The 21,413-nt window shown below is 37.4% G+C and overlaps 1 protein-coding gene across 4 annotated transcripts in view; it reads right to left on the reverse strand.

The window, feature by feature from the left end:
• Nucleotides 1–266: 266 nt before the first annotated feature.
• ndc1 (NDC1 transmembrane nucleoporin) overlaps nt 267–21,413 on the reverse strand; it is a 40,029-nt gene continuing 18,882 nt past the window's right edge. For 3 of the 4 annotated variants that reach the window (XM_069938088.1, XM_069938087.1, XM_069938090.1), the window contains 10 exons: nt 20,078–20,170; nt 19,885–19,966; nt 18,957–19,115; nt 17,612–17,893; nt 16,093–16,208; nt 13,663–13,713; nt 7,943–8,006; nt 2,565–2,665; nt 1,625–1,785; nt 267–1,464 (listed from right to left, as the gene is read on the reverse strand). In XM_069938088.1, the coding sequence (XP_069794189.1) occupies nt 1,401–1,464; nt 1,625–1,785; nt 2,565–2,665; nt 7,943–8,006; nt 13,663–13,713; nt 16,093–16,208; nt 17,612–17,893; nt 18,957–19,115; nt 19,885–19,966; nt 20,078–20,170 (1,173 nt within the window). In that variant the 3' untranslated portion in view covers nt 267–1,400. The remainder of the gene's footprint in view (nt 1,465–1,624; nt 1,786–2,564; nt 2,666–7,942; nt 8,007–13,662; nt 13,714–16,092; nt 16,209–17,611; nt 17,894–18,956; nt 19,116–19,884; nt 19,967–20,077; nt 20,171–21,413) is intronic. The other variant, XM_069938089.1, reaches the window with a different exon arrangement.

Here is a 21,413-nt window from a genome sequence, read left to right on the forward strand (position 1 = left end):
GCCAGTGCAGAAAATGGAAATGTTAGACTCTGCACGTTCATGTTGGTTAGGATGTGCTGCAACACCATAAAGAATACTTTATTCTGAAGAAGCTCCTGTTGTGACATGGAAACAAATCAAGTGTAGAGAGTGGTTGCTAGTAATTACAAAATATTAATGACCTCAAGAATACACAAGCTAAACTTTTCTAAGGAATTAAGAGAAAACAAGTGTTAGCATAATTAAAACTGTAGCCTTCCAAGAATTTTAGGTGCAGAGAAAATGGGGAATTTCAGACTATTTTATTCTTGATAAAGTTAAGATTTTATACATTTATTTTTCACTTTTTCACTTCAGAAATACATTAGAATATCAGGCCATTTTCCATGTGAATATTTGCCAACTAGAGTTGCATCTAAGAATAGGCAACATCCATGTTTACTTGATAGATGTGAGATATGAATAGTTGAAAAGAGATAAATAACAAAATCATCTTAGAATAAGAATATTGGAAACATTCAATAGATCTGAGAAGAGAGAAGCAGTTAATACTTCAAGGTGATAATGCATATTAGGTACTACATAAAGTTAGAAATCAAATTTATTTTAAATTGCAAAGAAAGGGAGGGCTAGAGAAAAATGTCTGTTATAGGGCAAAGACTGATGAATAATGCAGATGGCGGTGCCAGCTGAGAGATGAAGTTACAGTTCAGTTAATCAGAAAAAGGTTAAAAAACGGAACTGCTGTGAATCTGAAATAAAAGAATGTTGGAAATATTCAGAAAGTCAGGCAGCAGTTGAGGAGAAAGGTCGGTTCTAATAAAAACAGGAAGTGCTGGTTATCTGAAATTTCTGCTCACCTTCATGTCCTCCATCCAGATCAGCCAACTTTTACCCTAAGCTCTGAGCTGTTATCATTGCTATTCCATATCATTTAGACTCCATCCAAAAATTCTTCTGCAATATAAAAGACCTTTCACAGATACAGACTGATTCCGGCATTTTCCACTTTTCTTATTGCAGCAACTGCAGGTTTTTTTTTGGCTTTTCAAGTAATTTCAAAAATTTGGTTTGTGGTGAAGTTGTCGATTTTAACCTGCATTAGTATTTAAAAGTTCACTTGATACCACATTTATTTACATACAAATGTCAAAAATCCTTCGAACCTCAGCCAAATATCAAACGGTACTTCAAAAGAAATAGATTCATCCTTAACAACATGCACTCTCACACTCTGTAAAGATGTACAAAGCTACCAAATATTGAGCTGAGAAGTCACTCCCCATGAACAAATTGTGCTGAAATTTTAAAACAAAATTCCTACACTTGCCAGATTATAAAAAGGAACATTAGAACAAGTCAGACAATGCTGGTAGTGTGTCATAAAGTCTCAATTCTGTTAAGCATTAGGTTATTCCTGGTCATTCCTTGTATTCCATAAACTGTTGCAGCCTTTTTCTGTGTTCTGATGAAAGTTGAACAGCCCTGAAATTAAACATTACACAGAGTTTTAGAAATGGAAATTAGCATTAAATTAAACTGGGGTTTTTAAAATCATCATTAATTACCCAACAGGTCATCAGTGAGAGAATCTGAAATTGCACCTTACAGCATCATATAGGGCACATATAGAATATAAACTTACTTTAAATGCTCTCCAAAGGTGGTGGTTATCCTGTAGATTGCAGTTTTCAGGGAGGCACGAAGGGCAAATCTCAGAGTCTTGTAAGAAGAATCTATTAGAGTACCAGTGGATCTTGCTGGCTTACTAGATGCATGAGGTAATTTAAAATGTTTATCGACAGCCTATTTAAAAAAATCAAATTAAATTAAAATAGTAAGGTAGGATTTTATGGACAGTCAATATGGTAAACTAAAAAAAATAGCTTATTCAACAAAAGAATCTGGAGATGTGCATCTTTTTCCGAAGCATGATATTCTCAGACAGGCAATCGATTCAAACCAGTTGCATATTGACAAGGCGAAGACATAAGCAGTGTCAGTAGTTGTCCATGATACAATTCTTAAGGGTGTTCACACCCAATACTAAATAAACCATATATTTATAGGCTTCAAAATGAGATTGAAAAATATCTTGTTTGGAACAATTTCTTACAATAGGCACACTTGTCTGGAACGTGAGGCGATGTGCAAGTGCGTAATTTCTGATTATGGGTACCTTTAAACAAGTACACATTGCAAGTAATCGATTGAAGAAAAATACAAAATTTTTCACTAAAGACAAAATATAACTCACCTAAATCTCTCATTGCCCATTTATTCCAGTCTCCTAAATAACTATTGTACAATTGAAATACATACTCCAAATTTCACAAAAGCAATTCAGAGAGCAAAAACAATCTGAGGTCCTGATTGACAGAAATAAGAATGCTAACGACAGGCCACTGAGTTGGTCTCTGGACTCAAACCATAGGTGGGATTAAACCAGGATAGGATGAAGGAGTATTGAAGTTCATTACATTTTCTAATTACTTATGATCTACCATAATTCTAAACACCACGGAGAAAGTATTTTAAGGATGCACTGTAGTGCACAATGTACAAAGATCCTAAATGATGCTTACCTCCTGGAGAGAGAACATGGCACACAGAATAGATGACAGCGTTGTCTGTACTACACCGTATCTGTCCTCTGTAAATGAGGCTGCCACAAGATGGGAAAGGGCTGAAAATAAAAAGAGTGCAATTAAATCTACACAACATTAAATAAAACCAGATAATTCCTTACTGGTTCACCTATGTGTTCCATCCATATTGTTGCCGACCAATTAACATTTAAACTTTGCCAAATTATGAGAACACTTATAAAGATGAATAAGAAAGCTATTCAGCTCCAAAAGATTCTACAGATCTATAGCAATTGATGCCAATGGTCAGGAAGGTGTCCACTTGTTTTTTTGAGATTTTAATCATCATCCAGTATTGGTACCATAATTTGGTGCAATGAATCTAATCACATCAGGAGAATGTAAAGTCTTAGTAGCAAGCAAAAGGGTGGAGTTAAATACAAAATCTTGACTCCAGGCATTTCTAAATTAAAGGTTGAACAAGATGCTGCATGACGTGCTGAGTTCCTCCTGAATTTGTGTCGCTCAAGTCAAGTATAATTAAGACTCCCCCCCCCTCCCTCGAGGTTACTGAGTGTATATAAAATGGTTAATAATTTATATTGTTTTATTTGTGAAGAATAATTACATCCAAATGTGCCAGGAGTATCATGCCAAATTGCCAGCACCTACCATTACAGGTTGTAGACAGGTTAGAAACTCGTGAATAGAAAAGATCTATGCTGGGGGGTTTCCCAACTACATTCTGACACTGAGATGCAAATTTGCTGCAATTGTGAAGCAGTTACGGTATGTTCGGGAATCCGCTGGCTGGACCACTGCTGAATTAGACCTGAGATTGGAACAAGAAGCTCTTTCATTTCAAGCAACAATAGTTGTTGAGGATAAGTATCAATTTGCATTTATTTTTGAAATTAGTTCACTTATAAATGTTTTCAACTGATTTAAAAAAAATGTTTAAAATGTTATATATTTTTTAAATAGCTGTTGAATATTTCTAAATGTCAGGGACATCCAGAAATATTTCTCTGCTGTGAAAATTAGAATCAGCCATCAAATCCTCAAGTTATGATTCAATTTTTCCTGTTTGTTGGATGGAGCTTGATATGATCCATCACTTGGCAACATTAAGTTGTACAAAGCTCTGCCATATACAACCTGCCATTTGATTTCCACATATGGACCGAAAAATAGCAAGTTTGTTAGAGGTAAATTAAAACAGAGATGGGAAACTGGCCATTGATGTTGAAAATACAAGGAAAGCAGCATTCTCTGACAGTTAAAAGTATTAATTTTAAACCAAGAAACCACAAATCAAATTTTAATGCCCCTTCACTAAATTCCACGTTCACTATGGGCACTTTCACGTATCAGTGTGTGTATACAGATTCAAAGAACATTTCACCCTGACTGTCACAATGACCTTCATGTTTAGACTGTGATTCCAGCACCCCCCCACCACCACTGGTAACCCTCAACTTCCCATCACTTTTCATTCTTTAGTCTATTTTTGTGAGAGGGGCTAAGTAGGAAAATTGAACGAAAATCCAGGAACCCAAATTTAAAAAATGATTGTTTGGCAGCACCAGGATAGTGAAGTTAAAAGGAATAGCTGATGGCTCAATTGGACCTGAAAAGATCTAATGTCATGGTCAGTTCCAGACTAAATAAGATACAAAATACAAGGATAACAGGAAAAGGCTATACAATTCCTCAAGCCTGACCATGTTTGTCCCAAACTCTCCATAACGTTTGCGACAAACACATTTTTTTCTTCTTTTGCCCTCGTGCTCTAGTTTTAAAATTGTAATCAAACAATTCACATGTGATTAAAGTGCACATTCCACAATTTATTCAATATTATTTATAAACATTTTTGGTTTCTCTTTCTTCTTTCTCTTTGGCTTGGCTTCGCGGACGAAGATTTATGGAGGGGGTAAAAAGTCCACGTCAGCTGCAGGCTCGTTTGTGGCTGACCAGTCCGATGCGGGACAGGCAGACACGATTGCAGCGGTTGCAAGGGAAAATTGGTTGGTTGGGGTTGGGTGTTGGGTTTTTCCTCCTTTGCCTTTTGTCAGTGAGGTGGGCTCTGCGGTCTTCTTCAAAGGAGGCTGCTGCCCGCCAAACTGTGAGGCGCCAAGATGCACGGTTTGAGGCGTTATCAGCCCACTGGCGGTGGTCAATGTGGCAGGCACCAAGAGGAACCCAAATTTAAAAAATGATTGTTTGGCAGCACCAGGATAGTGAAGTTAAAAGGAATAGCTGATGGCTCAATTGGACCTGAAAAGATCTAATGTCATGGTCAGTTCCAGACTAAATCAGATACAAAATACAAGGATAACAGGAAAAGGCTATACAATTCCTCAAGCCTGACCATGTTTGTCCCAAACTCTCCATAACGTTTGCGACAAACACATTTTTTTCTTCTTTTGCCCTCGTGCTCTAGTTTTAAAATTGTAATCAAACAATTCACATGTGATTAAAGTGCACATTCCACAATTTATTCAATATTATTTATAAACATTTTTGGTTTGACCATGTAGTAATTACAGAATTGGGACATTTGCCCTCACAGGTGTTTGTGACTACTGAGGTATGTTTATTTGCTTCATTGGTGCAGGTACAAAAAGCTAGGCTTGCTTCTAAGCTTTTTGATCACATTTGGAGTCTGTCGTTGCCAGTTTTCAACATGAGGACCAGAGTTGTGCCAATAAAATTCAAATAAGCCAGCTGATAAACAAGAATAAAACAGTAAGAGACATTGCCCACACTTTAGGATTACTAAAAATCAATAGTTTGGAACATCATTAAGAAGAACATGCTTACTGGTGAGCTCAGTAATCGCAAAGGGACTGGTATTCAAAGGAAGACCTCCACTGTTGATGACAGAAGAATTCTCATCACAATGAAGGAAAATCCCCACACGTTTGTCCACTCGATCAGAAACACAGTTCAGGAGGCAGGTGCGGTTATATCAATGACTACCATCCTCATATTTCATGAACAGAAATACAGAGCCTACACTGCACTAGTTAGCCACAAAAAGGATGGCCAGATTAGTTTGGCAAGTAATATTTAAAAGCACCTGCAGAATTCTGGAAAAAATGTCTTGTGGACAAATGAGACCAAGATTAACCTGTATCAAAGTGATGGCAAGATCAAAGTGTGGAGGCATAAAGGTACTTCCCAAGATCCAAAGCATTCCATCTTCACCATGGTTTGCATCTTGCAGTGTAGCCTGTATTTCTGTTCATGAAGTCTTCTGCAGACAGTAGTCACTGATATATCTTCACCTGCCTCCTGAAGAGTGCTCTGGTCTGATGGACAGGCGTTGAGATTTTTTTTCATGATGAGAATTCTTCCTTCATCAGTAGTGGTGGTCTTCCTTGGAATACTAGTCCCTTTATGATTACTGAGCTCACCAGTACACTCTTTCTTCTTAATAATGTCCCAAGCAGTTGAGTTTGGTAATCCTCAGGTTTAGGCAATGTCCCTGCCTGTTTTATTCTTGTTTTCCAGCCTCATAATGGCTTCCTTGACTTTCATTGGCACGACTCTGATCCTCATGTTAAAAAAGTGGCAACCACAGACTCCAAGGTTGATTAAAGGCTTAGATACAAACCTAGGTCTCATACCTACACCAATGAAGCAATTAAACATACCTGAGTCTTCACAAACACCTGTAAAACCAAATGTCTCAAACATTATGGTGCCCTGAAATGAGGGGACTCTATATAAAATGACGTAATTTATACAAGGTCAAACCAAAATGAAAATAAATAACATGAATAAAATCTGGAAAGTGCACTTCAATCATGTGAATTGTTTGATTACAAATTTAAAATTTTGGAGCACATGGGCAAATAAAGGAAAAAAAGTGTCTTTGACTCAATCATTCTGGAGGGCACTGTAGTTCCTGGCTAATGTTTAATCTAAAGTCCACTTTCCAACCTTTATCTACATCCCTCACTTCACAAATTTATTTGTTTGAAAAGGTCAGTGGACTGGGTTATGCTGGACTATTAGATAATGACATGGAAAATTGCCAGCTAGCTGCAATGCATTGGGCAACTGCATTCCTGACCCACACATCTCATTTCCAAGCTAAAATCAGGAATTCCCTGCAGGTTAGATCCTCTGATTCTGTCATTAGATTCAGCGATGAATACAGGAGCAGAGCTCAGTTAAGATGAAAGGTGGAAAACACTGAATTTGATCTCTTAGCTTCATGTCAGTCATAAATATAACATGACTTAATTCATTAAAATGGAAATGAACCTAGATGAAATGTGTGTCAGGGTAAGTGATTTGAATAATCTTTATTTGAAAAATTAGATGATTTCAATCAATTTCTGTAGCGTAATGTAGAAATATTTTTATTATTTAAATTCTGTTGAATTTGGAGTCCATTCAGGTAAACTCCAGATCCTGCAGTACAATTCTATTCATCCTATTCCTCCTCTCCTTATTTCCAGACAGACCTGCAATTTATTCTCTCTCATTTGTGAATATACTTGGCCATTAATTTTCATTGATGGGTGAGCAGCAGCCAATGAACCTCCCAGCACATTGAGGAAGCCAAGCTGACCGGGCGTTGCTCAGAGGGAGCAGCACTGACAGCTGCAACACTGTCCTTTCTGTGATTAGTGATGACTAAAAACATTTTTAAGGCTTTTGAAAGCAGAGGGTGAACATCAAGTGTGCGTGGGACAGAGACCCACCATCAAGAATTTAAGAAAGAAAAATTATTCATTTATTTTGTGTTAAAAATTTAAAGGTATGGTGGGCTACTAGACACTTTTCTGAATGTAGGTCAAAGTATGACTATGAGATCCATCTATAAACCTAAACACCTTCCTTCACCAACTGTGCACCTCCTACAAAATGAACTGCAGTTACTTGCCAATGGTGCCTCAGTATCACTCCCAGACTCTGATGTCTATCAACAAGGAGAATGTGGGTGCAGGAGAATACAATCACCTGCAGGTTTGTCTCTAGGTCACACTGCATCCTGACTTGGAAATGCTGAGTATGTGGAATGAGAGGACAAAGTGGTTGAGAAAGGTACAAAGATGACATTTGAACAGGTACGAAGATTGGGAAGATTCAGAAGGTTATGGGCCAAATGGGATTAGCTCGGATAGGCAACAGCATGGAAAAGTTGGACTGAGTGTCCTGTTTCCAGACTGTTCAGACCTAACTTCATTTTGTCATTCCTTGACCATTACTTCTTTACCAGAAGAACTGCAGCAATAATTGCTGTCCTTGACTGCAACACTCTTTTCATGTTATGCAATTAAAAATGCTTCACAATCAATGTCACATAATTGGTTAAAGGTAAGCAAGGACCCCACATTCCCTACATAAGCATTTACCTTCAAGAGCCCAAATATGCGCTTGACAGTTTGCAAATAATGCCTGACTTGAAGCTTCTGGAAGCTGAAAAGAAAATGTCATTAAATCTAATTTCTCGATTATAAAACAAATTAAATACAACATGAGCAAGATTGACAAGTTAGGCCAGCTATGATTGTGAAATGCCATGCAGTGTTAGTTACATACATGCATCAAAGCCACTTAGTACAGCATATTTGAGCCATGAGTTTGGATCAATTCAAGAAAGCTTATTGGCTTGTTAAGTTGTGCACTATGCATTCCATTTGAAATATCTTAACATACATAACAGAAAGATGATTCAGTCACATGCAGCTTGAATTTTTTTTAAAAGGCGTGATACAAACCACTTAAAAATATGGATGCATTATAAGATTTTCTCAAGTAAATAATATAGTAACAGAATAAGAGTTCTGGTGCTTTGCTATTGGCTGATTCTTTAAATACATTTAACAATGCCATTTATAGCTTCCAGATCTACTGCAGACAAGGCCTCAACTCCATCCAAATATTGCAAGTTTAAAGTTCAGATTTATTGTCAGAATCACATGCACAGCATCACATACCACCGAGATACTTTTTACTGCAGGCCAGGCAGAATTACCACTTATTGGTAGTAAAAAAAACCTGTACTCAACGTACATATGTAGACAAATAAAGAAATGTAAACTGACTGTGCAATACAGAGGGAAAAAAAATCTCAATACAGTGCAAGAGTCCTTCGAGTCCCAGACTGAGTTTGTTGTTGAGGAGTGAGATGGTGGAGCAGCTGTTCTTGAACCTGGTACGAGTCTTGTGGTACCAATACCTCTTTCCTCATGGTAGCAGTGAGAACAGGGCACGTGCTGGGTGATGTGGATCCTCGATGATGGCTGCTGCTCTCCAACAGCAACATTCCCCATAGATTTTCTCAATAATGGAGAGGGTTTTGCCTGTGATGTCCTGAGCTGTGTCCACTACCTTCTGGAGAGCTTTATGCGAAGGGGTATTGGTGTCCCCATAATAGTCTATGATGAAGCCAGTCAGCACACTTTCCATCGCATAGAAATTTACCAGGGTTTCTGATGTCATACCAAACCTCTGCAAACTCCTGAAGAAGTAGAAGTGTTGACGTGCTTTCTTCACAATGCCATTAGAGTGTTGGGTCCAGGAAAGATTCTCCGAGATAGTGACTCCCAAGAACTTAAATTTATTCACCCTCTCAACCTTTAATCCCCCAATGATCACTGGAATGTACACCTTTCATTTTCCCTTCCTGAAGTCAACAATCAGCTCCTTGGTTTTGGTGACAAAGAGGTTGTTCTTCAGCCGTGTTCAATTTCAATCCTGTATGCTGACTCGTAGCCCCTTTTTCGAGAAGGTTAAATGAGGAGCACTTTTTATAAAAGGTGTTACATGTATAAAAGTCAATTATTTCTGAATATTATTTGTAGTTGTTCAAAACCAGGAGTACCAATAAACATTTCTGAATATTGAAATACTGCTCAATTTTAAATTTAAATAACATTTAGACATACAGCACGGTAACAAGCCCTTTTGGCCCATGAGCCCTTGTTCCCCAATTTCACTCAATTGACCCACAACCCCCAGTACATTTTTTTTTAATCGTGGGAGGAAACCAGAGCTTCCAGGGAAACACACAGACATGGGGAGAATGTACATACTCCTTGCAGACAGCGCAAGATTCGAATGTCTGTCCCAATCACTGGTGCTGTAACAACACTGCTCTTACTGCTACACTAACCGTGTTGCCCAAATTGGAGCTTGTTTGGAACAATCTAGAATTAGCTTGCTATTAAATAGAATTTATAGCACATACGGTACCTGATAAACACACAACTGCCTTACCCAGCATCTTTAACATGGTAAAATTCCTCGAGCTTTTTCTTAGCAGTATTATTACACAATCTGTCATCAAACTATAAAACAGAACCCAATGAGCTGAAACCACCACTGACAATTATGGAATGATTAAAAATTGGGGATATCAGGGCCAGGGCCTGGCCAGGGCCAGGATATCAGGGTGGGAAGCAGATACCTTCTAGAGTTTTGGTCAAAAGGAAATTATAGAGTCTGCAAGGAATGGGGCCTAGAGGTCTTCAGAGCAAGGGAGCACATGGGTGAATGAATATCTATTAAATGCCAGAATTTCATGCTTCGTAACAGGAAGAAAAACATTTAATGTATTTAAAAATATTCTAAGGAGGAATTTGGTACCAAAACCAAACTTACTATAATCTTCAAGATTTCAGCCCAATTTCCTGTTTCATGGATTTTCTTTCAAAATTCAATTTCAAAACAAATTCCAAATCTCTGGTGCTCTACTGATGGGAGGACATAGTAGGGATAATTCCAGTAGGTGCAATTTCTGGGCACATTAAAGAGAGCATCCACTACTATACAGAAGTCAGAGAATGATAGAAAAATTACAAGCTACAAAATGGTGGCTCACATATCAAGTAAAGTCAAATATATTGTCACCTGAATGTACAAGTACAACCTGATGAAACAGCATTCTCTGGTCCTCGGTGCAAAACATGCAGACACACGACCAGACATAACACACATATAGACAAATAATATATGCAGGACAAGTATTTCATCTATACTTCCAATATCTATAAATATTGTTTTGTACATGTGAGAGTCTCTGATGGTTTGGTGATCAAAGACCAAAATACTTTCATTATCACCCTCAACTTCCTCATCCCCACTTTTGTGAGTGGCAAATTCTCTTCATTCTCATTCATTCCACTTAATTTGGATTAACTGTAACTCTTGTCTTTAACTTGTACCCTATTGTCTGCTTATTTATACTTATCACTTACCTTCTTATTTGCAGAACTAGTGGTGTTGTTTGGACCTGTGCAGTCATTGATGCTGGCCAAAAACAGTTGCAGACTGCTGGACAGCTTCATTAATTAGGTAGGAGAGTATATCAGAATCAAGATTTATTGTCATTGAGCATGTCATGAAATTCGGTGTTGTACAGCAGTATCATAGAGCAAACATACAGATTATAACCATCGTATGACATTACCATATAAAATAAAAGAATAACAATTATAGTGCGTGAAAAGTAAGGCAGTGTCTTTGGTTCATTGATTATTCAGGAATCTGATGGCAGCGGGGAAGAAGCTGTCCTTGTGCTGCTGAGTGGTCATCTTTAGGCTCCTGTACCTTTTCCACGATGGTAGCAGTGGGTGGTGGGGACTATGAGGATAGAGGCTGATTTTTTTTTAAGAGACCACCTCATGTAGATGTTCTCAATGGAGTGAAGTCTGGTGCTGTGATGTTGCAGGCTAAGTTAACAATCTCCTTGAGTTTATTCTTGTCCTGAGAGTTGGCGCCTCCATACCAGGCAGTGATGTAACCAGCCGGAACGCTCTTCACGTTACACCTGTAGAAGTTTACGAAAGTCTTTGGTGCCATACTGATCAGCCTCAGACACCTCACAAAGTATACCTGCTGGCGAGCCTTCTTTGTGATTGCATCAACATGGAGGCTCCAGGACGGATCCTTGGAGATGTTGACACCCAGGAATTTGAAGTTCTTGACCCTCTCCACCACTGAGCCCTCGATGAGGACTGGATGGGTTGTGTTCCCCTGATTTTCTCCTGAAGTCTACAATCATTGCTTTACTAACATTGAGTGTAAGGCTGTTGTCATTACACCATTCAATGAGCTTATCTAGCTCCCTCGTTGCGGTTTGTGATTCTGCTGACAACTGTGGTGTCATCGGCAAGCTTGTACAAAGCACTGGAATTGTGCCTGGCCACATATTTGTGGGTGTATAATGAGTAGAGCAGTAGGCCAAGCATGCATCTTTGGGGTGCACCTGTGTTGATGATCAGTGAAGAGACGATGTTGTTTCCAATTCATACTATGGACTTTCAATGAGAAAGTCAGGGATCCAGTTGCAAAGTGGGGTACAGAGGCCTAAGAGTTTGTAGTTTCTTGACCAGTACTGAGGGAATAATTGTATTGAAGGCGGAGCTGTAGTCTATGTTTGAATTGCTGTTTTTGAGGTGGTCCAGAGCTGAGTGGAGAGCAAGCAATATTGCATCTGCTGTGGAGCGATTGTGACGAAAGGTGAATTGCAGTGGGTCCAGATCTTTACTTAGGGACATGTTAATTCTGACCATGAAGCATTTCAACACAGCAGAAGTTAGTGCTATGGGTGGTAGTCATTGAAGCAGCTCACACTGCTCTTCTTGTCCTCCCAAGGGGTTTATTTTAATTTCAGCTGTAATAGAACACTGGAAGTGCCACATTTTGAATGTAGCAGAAATTTACAGAAAATGCTGCTTTTTAAATAGTGAATTTTAAGATTATACAGATATGTTTAGATTATACATATCTGATATTTGTGTTGGCAGTAAATGCCAACAAATTTTCAATGTCATTGCTTATTAATTGGTTGTCCCAATGACTTAATACACAATTCCACATCAGAAATCCAACTCAACAACTCTGCATTCATGTCTGTGGAGTCACAAGTTGAATAACAGCTATTTGACTATAAATACATGCAAAATTAATTTTTGGACCAATTTTGCCATTATATCCCACTAAAACATAATTAAATCTAATACAGAAAGGAAAAACGTAATTTAAAAAAAAAAATCAGAAGTTTGTAAATAGCTATTTTTTGGCTAAAGTACTGGAGGAGAGGATCTAACTGCAACTTACACGTGTACTTCAGAATTTGCCATCAGGTTTATTCCAGAACAGCACCATTCTCAGTGTAAACCAGATCACTACATCAATTCCTTAGAAATCTGAAATTTAACATCTGTGGCTTGATCAAAACCATCTCAGATTTTATCCTTGCTTCAGAAACGAATGCATTAAAAGTGAAAATCAAGAGATAGTAATATTCATTATATCGTGACAAAAATGTCATCATTTCTAAAAATGAAATGTGAAAAAAATGCCGTTTGGATAACTCATCGTCAATTACATTAGAAGTCCAAAAATCTGGATGCCAGAAATTTGGACCATCCGAGAATCCAGATTTCTCAAAAACTCTCAAACTTTTTAAATTTAGTGGGCTTTCATGTTGTGCGTGTGTAAGCGGCACAGACGCCTAGCGGCATTTTTCTTTTTCCTTAAAATGCTTGTTTTGATAAATGAAGCATGTGGCATTTGCTAATGAATAAACTATCAAAATTTACCTGTTCATCTCTTCTTTATTTCTCCTTGAATTTGAATTTTAAAAGTACTGCCTGAGAATCTGGAAAATCTGGACTGGACCCTGAGTTTCAGACTGTATTTGTACATGATGAAAACAATTTTTACTATTTACAGAGCTAAAACAAAGGAATGTGCACATACACTCCATTCCAACACAAATGTTCATACTGCCTTTCCTTTGATTAAGTAAATAGCATCACAACTGATTTAAGGTTATATTCCTAACCAGCATTACCTCAAATAAATAAGCTGCACACAAACACCAATTGAAACAAAATGTTCTCTTTCTCAATAAGACAAATCCAGAGAGAGTCCAGGAACAGTGCAAATTAACCAGAGTCTGCCAGATATATTAATTTAAGCAAGCGGCTGCTGAATCAAATATCCACACACACAAGCTGAATGTAAAGGAGCTAGGAGCTGTTTAAAGTATCATGCAATATGCAAGACTTCCAGAAAGCATACTGTTAATCTGATGTGGCTTAAGTGACCTTCAAAACAGTACCTTGTTAAATAAGTACATCACCAGCCCTCGTTTCAACACAAAAGTTTTGACCTAAGTGAATAAAACATTTCAAAGCTATATTAATACATATAGTTTTAAATTTTAAGGTGCTGGATATAGGATAAAAATTACTGTATATTACCCAACTAGGATACAAATTACTGTACACTAGCCAACTAGGATACAAATGACTGTATATTAACCAACAAAGCCACAGGATAAAAATTCAGATGATGGTTCAGTCCTGTGCTTCAAGAGATACTTCAATTATATCCTGTAGCTCCCCAATTCTCCCAACAAGCAGCAAATAATTTAAAATTACTTGAAGAGGACAGTAATTCATGAATAGGATTTTAGGATGGTCCTGGTGATGAATTCTTTGAGTTTGATCCCCATCTATAATACATTTTAAATGAACTGCAACAGTAAGAAATAAGAATGATAAATGAGAAAAAGCATTCCAAACAACTGGATCTTCATCATCCTCCACATCTCTTACTAGCCTACATTCTATTCCAGGACTCCAACCATGAGAAAAATCTTCAGAGAATGACTATGAGTTTTGCAAAATCAGGGGTATATCTTCTGTTGTAGAGAGATCGTGTGTTTAAATTTCCAGGCAAAATGTATTTTCCTTGCTGTTATTAAAGCCCCAGACTTGAAAAAGTTACCCAACTGTTGCCACAGCCTGAGCACACTGATAAGAGAGTGGGAGGATGGAGGGAGTACAAGTGAAGACTGCAGATTCAAGGGAAGATTGGCTAATGGGGATTCAGGCAAAAGATAGCAATGATAGACGAAAGAGATGGTCCGAAGAATCAGAGCCATGGGGCAGAGGGGAATTTGAGATTGGCAGGTCATGGCGGGGGGGGGGGGGGGGGGGAACGGGGACAAAAAAGGTCAGGTTGTTGATAGATATAAACACAAGCAATTGGAAAGAAGGATAGTACAATTTATCTCAGAAAAAAAATCTGTGGCAGAAGGGTGATAATTTGAAAGCAGCTAGTGACAGGAGTAATTCAAAACTTGGAGACTTAAATTTTCTGATTTTGACATACAGCATGGAAATAGGCCCTTCTAGGCCATGACTCCATACTGCCCAAATACTCCAATTAACTTACAACACCCGTACGTGTTGAAGGGCAAGAGGAAACTGGAGTATCCAGAGGAAACTCACATAGACATGGGGAGAATGTACAAACTCCTTCCACACAGCACTGAATTCGAACCCGTTGTGCTTCCTTTACTATGAATAAATAATAAAACAATTTTTTTTCCACTGGTGAATGAATGGGCAATGAAAAGGAGGATTTTCACTGGAACAAAAAGGGGGTCAGTGGGGAAAGAGAAATTCTTAAACTAAAAACTACTGAAATAAAAATTACTTAATTGATTGAAGCAGTGAGGTGAGGAAGGAGTGGAATGTTGGTGTTTGATGAGATTGAGGTCTCATGAGACACTACAAACACTCTCTTGTGCTTTTCCATAGTAATTCTATGAAAATTCACCTTCATTGTCCAAATATATTGAGTGGTTTAAAACAGCTGGTACTGAGTTAAGGACAACGTGCCCAATGCCCATCATGGAGTATTTTCCTTGGTTCAGATTAGTCTATGATGGCCGGTTTTCATGTGTGAACTAAGTACAGATTACTCCAAAGTTGATAGATTGCCAATACATTCTTGAAAGAAAGATGCAAACCAAAATATGGCAAAAAAAATGGAAAGCTGAGATTGTTACACAAGATTCTTGGAAGTTAGCAGAATGTTTTGAGCTTTACTGATAAGACCCATTATGCTGAAGAGCCAGATGGCATCATATTTTGTGGAAGAGACTATAGTTCAGGATGAATATTATGTGGTGTGATGAGTAATTTTGGCAAATTATATTTATAACTACCAGATATTAAATGCATCTACAATTATATACAACACTCTTAAGATGGAAATTAGTTTTATCAGTATTACTTGTAGTTATCAGAACAATTTATTTAACATTGGGAACTGGTGAAATCAAAGCTCCTTCAATCTCATTTTTTCCCTTCAAGTGGCTAATTGACTCGCAATTCCATTGCTCCTCGACCACAGGCAAGTTCTCATTTGAAAATTTTGCATAATAATAATTAGTACAAAGCTATGAGCAAAAGTATTCAATAACCGAAGAACCTAGCTTCCACTGAAACAAAAATAACTTTTGTAAAAGTGCTAAGAGCAGATATGGTAAAGAACATGTTCAGAATGTCACATGATCAAGCTTCCAGGAACGACTCCAATATAGGGCAATCCTAGCTGTGGGACCACAAAAAATTAACAAATGCTGTAGGCTGTTTGAGCTAACAGAGCATGAGGAATGATTTGGTTTCAAGCAGTCTATTTAGTCAATGATGACTACAAGAAGAATACAAAAGTTTTTCTAAAACATCCCCTTTACCTGTTCTTGTCTCTGAAGTATCCATTCCGCAAATGGATTGTGCTTGGTTACTTCAGAAGTTCTGCAGCCAATCTGGGTAGGTTGGCCAGCATATTGACTTGCATTCGCCGAGTACTCTGAAAATGTACAGGCACCATTAACCCTCAATAACACAGCAATTCAGTCAAATAAAATGCAAACAAAAACAGGAACAAACAGGTCAGTCATTTTCTTTTTAAATGGAAGACAATCTTGAGGGATCAAAAACAGCTTGCTCCAAGCTAATTTGTAGTTACTTACACAGATTTTAAATCTCTTGTAAGACTGGAGCAAGCCAAAGCTATTAAAATTATTCAGGGTCCATGTCTCTACATTTGTTCAGGTAATGGTTCTAAATAGTAAGGACATGTAAATTTGAAGACAAGAGATAGCAACCCAGCACCCTCAGCTGGAAAATACACAGCAAAGGTTCGAACTCAGTGGAGATGCATAGCAATTAGATACATGGAAGTGTGGAAATTTGTGGAAACTGCAATAAAGGAAACCAGAAGTAGAAACAGCCTAGTGCATGCTGGGCCAAGATGTCTCTGATGCACTTTATGAATGTGTTCTCCAAATCACTTTTGCTAATTTAATTTGCCTCATCCATGGAAAGAATGATGGACCAGCAGTCGACATCTCTTACAACTAAAGTGCAAGTGACCCACAGATTATGGGAGGAAGAAGCTGCATCATTTATGAATGTCAAAAAATGCAAGTTGGAAAAAAGTGGTTATTCCCTTGACACAAATTTTTAAGTGAATTCAGTCACATTTTTTGAGTAGCAATTTGTGAATTTTGGAAGGGCAATTTTCCATTACTTGAATAACCATTATGCAGGTGGGTTGGGAAGGAGGTCTGGTTGACTGTATTACATTTGCTACAAAATTATTACATTTCCCAATATTAATTTACCACAATTAAATGGGACATGGTAAATGTGAAAGGTTTAGAAGATGCATAATTCTTAAATTGCACATAGGTGAAACTTTTAGCCAGAAACAAGTAATACAATAGACGTATGGGGGCAATTCTTGATTTAATTTAATGGAATGAAGCTGGACTTGTGAATGAGCAGTTTTGTGTTTGCAAGTCAGATCGACCAATAATTATGAGTGACACAAAGAAATTAACACCATGGTAAACTATAAAGATTGCAGGAGTCAGAAATGACAAAATAAAGTGCTAATTGGCCCATTTTTCTATCATTCCATATTTCTCCGCAGAAAACAAAACTGAAGGTGAGAAATGGATGTGCTCCAAAAAATGGCTGCCAATTATTACTCCTTTTTCCTAAAAATAGCTCAATTTACTTGTTTAGAAGCAAAGCTTTATGTACTTTGATCAATTCATACATTTAGATTGCACCATGCTCAATTTGTAAAGCTTCTGACAGGATGGGGTAAATCTCAGTGAAGCTTACTTTCAATTTTTTTACAAACCAGAGCTTCTAATTAGGTATTTTCACTCTTCTTCGGACAAAAGTATAACCCTAACTTACCCATAGAACCAGAAGATGATGACCAAAGCTTTGGTCCCCTCTTCACTAAATGAGGTCTCCCCACAGAGTCATAGCAAGGGGAATCCAAGCCATTCAAACGATTCACAGCAGATGATTCAAAAGGACTTCCCAAATCTAGTGTAGAGGGGACACCGAGGCTCCTGAAGGAGGAGTTTGAAGATTTGTTCATTGGTGAAAGCAGGGGACTCTGAGGAATACGAGTAAAGAATGGTGTTTTTAGGGAAGGTTGGTAACTGGCAGATTCTTCAAGGCAGGAAGTTTCTGCAATAGAAAGAAAGATTCCAATTAAAGCACACCCATAACTGGGTCTTCAACTTAAACTAGGCTGCTAGCTACAAAATTAGATAATAAATAGCAGAGCTGCAGAGTGATTAAAAATTCAACTAAAATAATTAATTTGAAATTCACATCATGTCCAAGTTTTCCCATCCCTATAACCACCACCACAAACACTGCCCTCCTCTATTTCTATGTTCTGGTACAATGCATATATCCACTAATCCAAATAGTCATCTTTGGTGAAATGAGGAGAAAGAGAGGAAGCAGTAATGCAACAGGAATTGTGGAATTTTAACGATTTTATGTTCCCCACCCATTTAGTCCTATTCGCCCCAGTTCTTGCTTCTTTACCTCCCTTTTTCTTTCTGTATTTTGCAGCTTCCTCTAACTGCTTTCACATCTTTCTCTCTCCAGAGATCATGTCCAAGCTGCTGTGCATTTAAACCTTTAGTTTTTATTTCAGATTTCCCACAACTGCTTATTAAAATAAAAATCAAAAACAAATTTATTGCTGTAAAAATTCAAAAGCATTGTAGCAATTTTGAAATACATTTTGAAAGCAAGTTACAGATTTCATGTACTATATTCTATTGCCTACAAATCATTGCAGCTATGAAATGGAGAAACAAAAACTTTATATTGAACAGTTTATCAATTTTAAAATCCTTGTCTTGTATCCAAAATATCCTATGCCTCACATCAGATGATCATTTCAAATAAATTCTCCACAAATAACCTAGCTAACAAAAGAAAAAAAATTACAAAGCATCTTTTAAATTTTAAAATTAAATATACAGCATGGTGACAGGCCTTTTCGGTCCATGACCCCATGCCACCCAATTTAGCTATAACCTTGGGTACGTTTTGAAGGGTGGGAGGAAACTGGAGCACCCAGAGGAAACCCAAATAGACAAGAGGAGAATGTACAAACTCCTTATAGACAGTGTAGAATTGGAACGTGTCCCAGTCGACGGCACTGTAACAGCACTGTGCTAACTGCTAAGATAACCGTGCCATCCTTTAAACAAATTAAATGAGGCCTAACCTGATATACTTGACTGATGACCCTCCACAAGAACAGGATATGGTTTATTTCGACCATTGGCAGCAACAGCTTCCTGATAATCTATCAGCTTTTGTGTTAGGTGATTTAGCAAGGCTAAGCATTCACCACTTATGGCTATCCAATTATGAGGATGGCCACCTTAAATGAGAAACACAAAAATGATCAGTTGCATCAGTTACAATAAATGTTAAACTGCTTTTTTTAAAAAAAAAGCAGTGATACATTGAGAACACAGCCTAGATTGAAATCTCATCAGGAATATCCTTGTTCCAGATCTCTAAAAGGCAGTGAAGAAATTAAACAATTGAAGGGAAAAATCATATTTGGAATCTCTTAAGAAATAAATATCAAAATGACAATCATCTTGCAGTTTTAAATGGATTACAGAGAAGACTAACAGATAGATTCATTAATAAATTAATTCATAAATTAAGAGATAGATTCATTGGGAAGGGGAAATCTGTGAAAAAAGGAACTAATAGACATAATAACTGAGAGAGAATTTTGAGAGAAATAAAGTATGGGATGGCAAAACTCAAATGTGATAATGCAATTGAAGGGTGTAATACAGATGGAGAAATAAACAATTTTCTTGAATATAGTGATTTGTTGCAGATGTCTCATATGGCTATCATATAGTAACCAAGATTCTAACTTCCAAAAGAGACACATGGAAACAGTCACTATACAAAATTAATAACATTCAATCTATGTTTCTAATTCAGCATGATTGTACAATTCTTTTCTTAGTACATATTCCACTAGGTTTAAGATTACTACAATTGGATGCACCTTCTCACCCAATTCCTAAAATCCATGCAAAATACCTTTTTATATATATTAAAAAAAAAATCAGGAAAATCTAGCTTCTATTCAAGAGATTTGTTCAAGAGGGTCTTTACCATACCTGGCTGGCTAAGACTAAGCACCTCCTGTCTTCGACCAGGTGAATACTGGGAAAGCAAAGCCAAATCTTGCAATGCAAGATACTGAAATAGAGAGAGATATATACACATGTAGTATCAGCTTCCCTGCAGCAAGTTTAAAGAAATCTATCAAATGAGGTACTTTATTGTGATCAGCATCCAAATTGTTTTTACCTTTACACAAGGGGAAACATTGCCAGTTAGAACTTTAGGAAGGCATTGCTCAGCTTCCTCTCCAAAACTGGACTGCACAGAAAATTGGAATACCTAAGTCAATGGAAAAGAGCAAAAGCATTAAACGTGATAGAGCTCTTGAGAACACGTCAACACAATACTGACCAGCTATAAATAAATACTGAACTTTTCAAAAATTATCTATAATCTAAATTTGTTCATTTTAAAATATGAAACAATGACATGATATTTCTGATATTCTAATACAGGCATAATTAATTCTTGACAGACAAAAACGAGCAGGAAGCAGTTGAGGCAACTAGATAGTCTAACTGCGTAATAATTTTCAAGTGGCCAATTTCTGTATCTTTGTAACATGAAGATATTTCTTTTATTTTGGAGCAAGTGATGGAAAATGCTCAAGATCTAAAAACAGTTTAGTCATACACATGTCATTTTGGAAACTACATTTACAAGCAAATAACAGCATCTGCAGACGTTCTTGTTTAACAGCATTAATGAACAGGTATACCAGTATGTTTCATTTCAACAAAAGTGATAGTTTAAAAAAAAAATAAATGCAACAAGGTATTTCATCCACTCAAATCAAATCCATTCATTCAAACAAAGCTTAATGCCTTTTCAACACAAAAAATAAATGTAGGTCATAAGGACACTGGAGGTTACACTACTATTTGATAAGATCAATTTAGATCTTACTTCCCAAATCAATCACAGTTCAAAAATATGCCTTTAATATACCACACCACTGAGTATTTACAGCTCCCTGAATATGTAGAACTCTATTTTAAATTTCTCAGTAATTTAACTTTATCAATGAGGTCAGCTCTTAATATTTTATTTTACAGCAAAAACAAGTTCATTCCAGGAAGTTTCTATGCTGCAATGCATTAAAGTACAGGTGCCTAACCTTTTATCTGGGATTCTGAAAAATGGCAACCTCCAAAAACCAGCACTTTTTTCAGTAAATGACACCCGGTCAAAGATGGGAGTTTAGCGCCAAACATGATCCGATGCAACCCTCGCTCAATTCCCGTGTATCCCGTTGCGTTCCGCGTCATTATTTAGTGGTATATTTTCTTCAGCATGATGCTGAACCAAGCCATGAAAGACCCCAACAATGAAGACGCTGTTTACATCCGGTACCGCACGGATGGCAGTCTCTTCAATCTGAGGCGCCTGCAAGCTCACACCAAGACACAAGAGAAACTTGTCCGTGAACTACTCTTTGCAGACGATGCCGCTTTAGTTGCCCATTCAGAGCCAGCTCTTCAGCGCTTGACGTCCTGCTTTGCGGAAACTGCCAAAATGTTTG

The sequence above is a fragment of the Narcine bancroftii genome, chromosome 5 (assembly GCF_036971445.1).
Source record: "Narcine bancroftii isolate sNarBan1 chromosome 5, sNarBan1.hap1, whole genome shotgun sequence".
NCBI lineage: Eukaryota > Metazoa > Chordata > Chondrichthyes > Torpediniformes > Narcinidae > Narcine > Narcine bancroftii.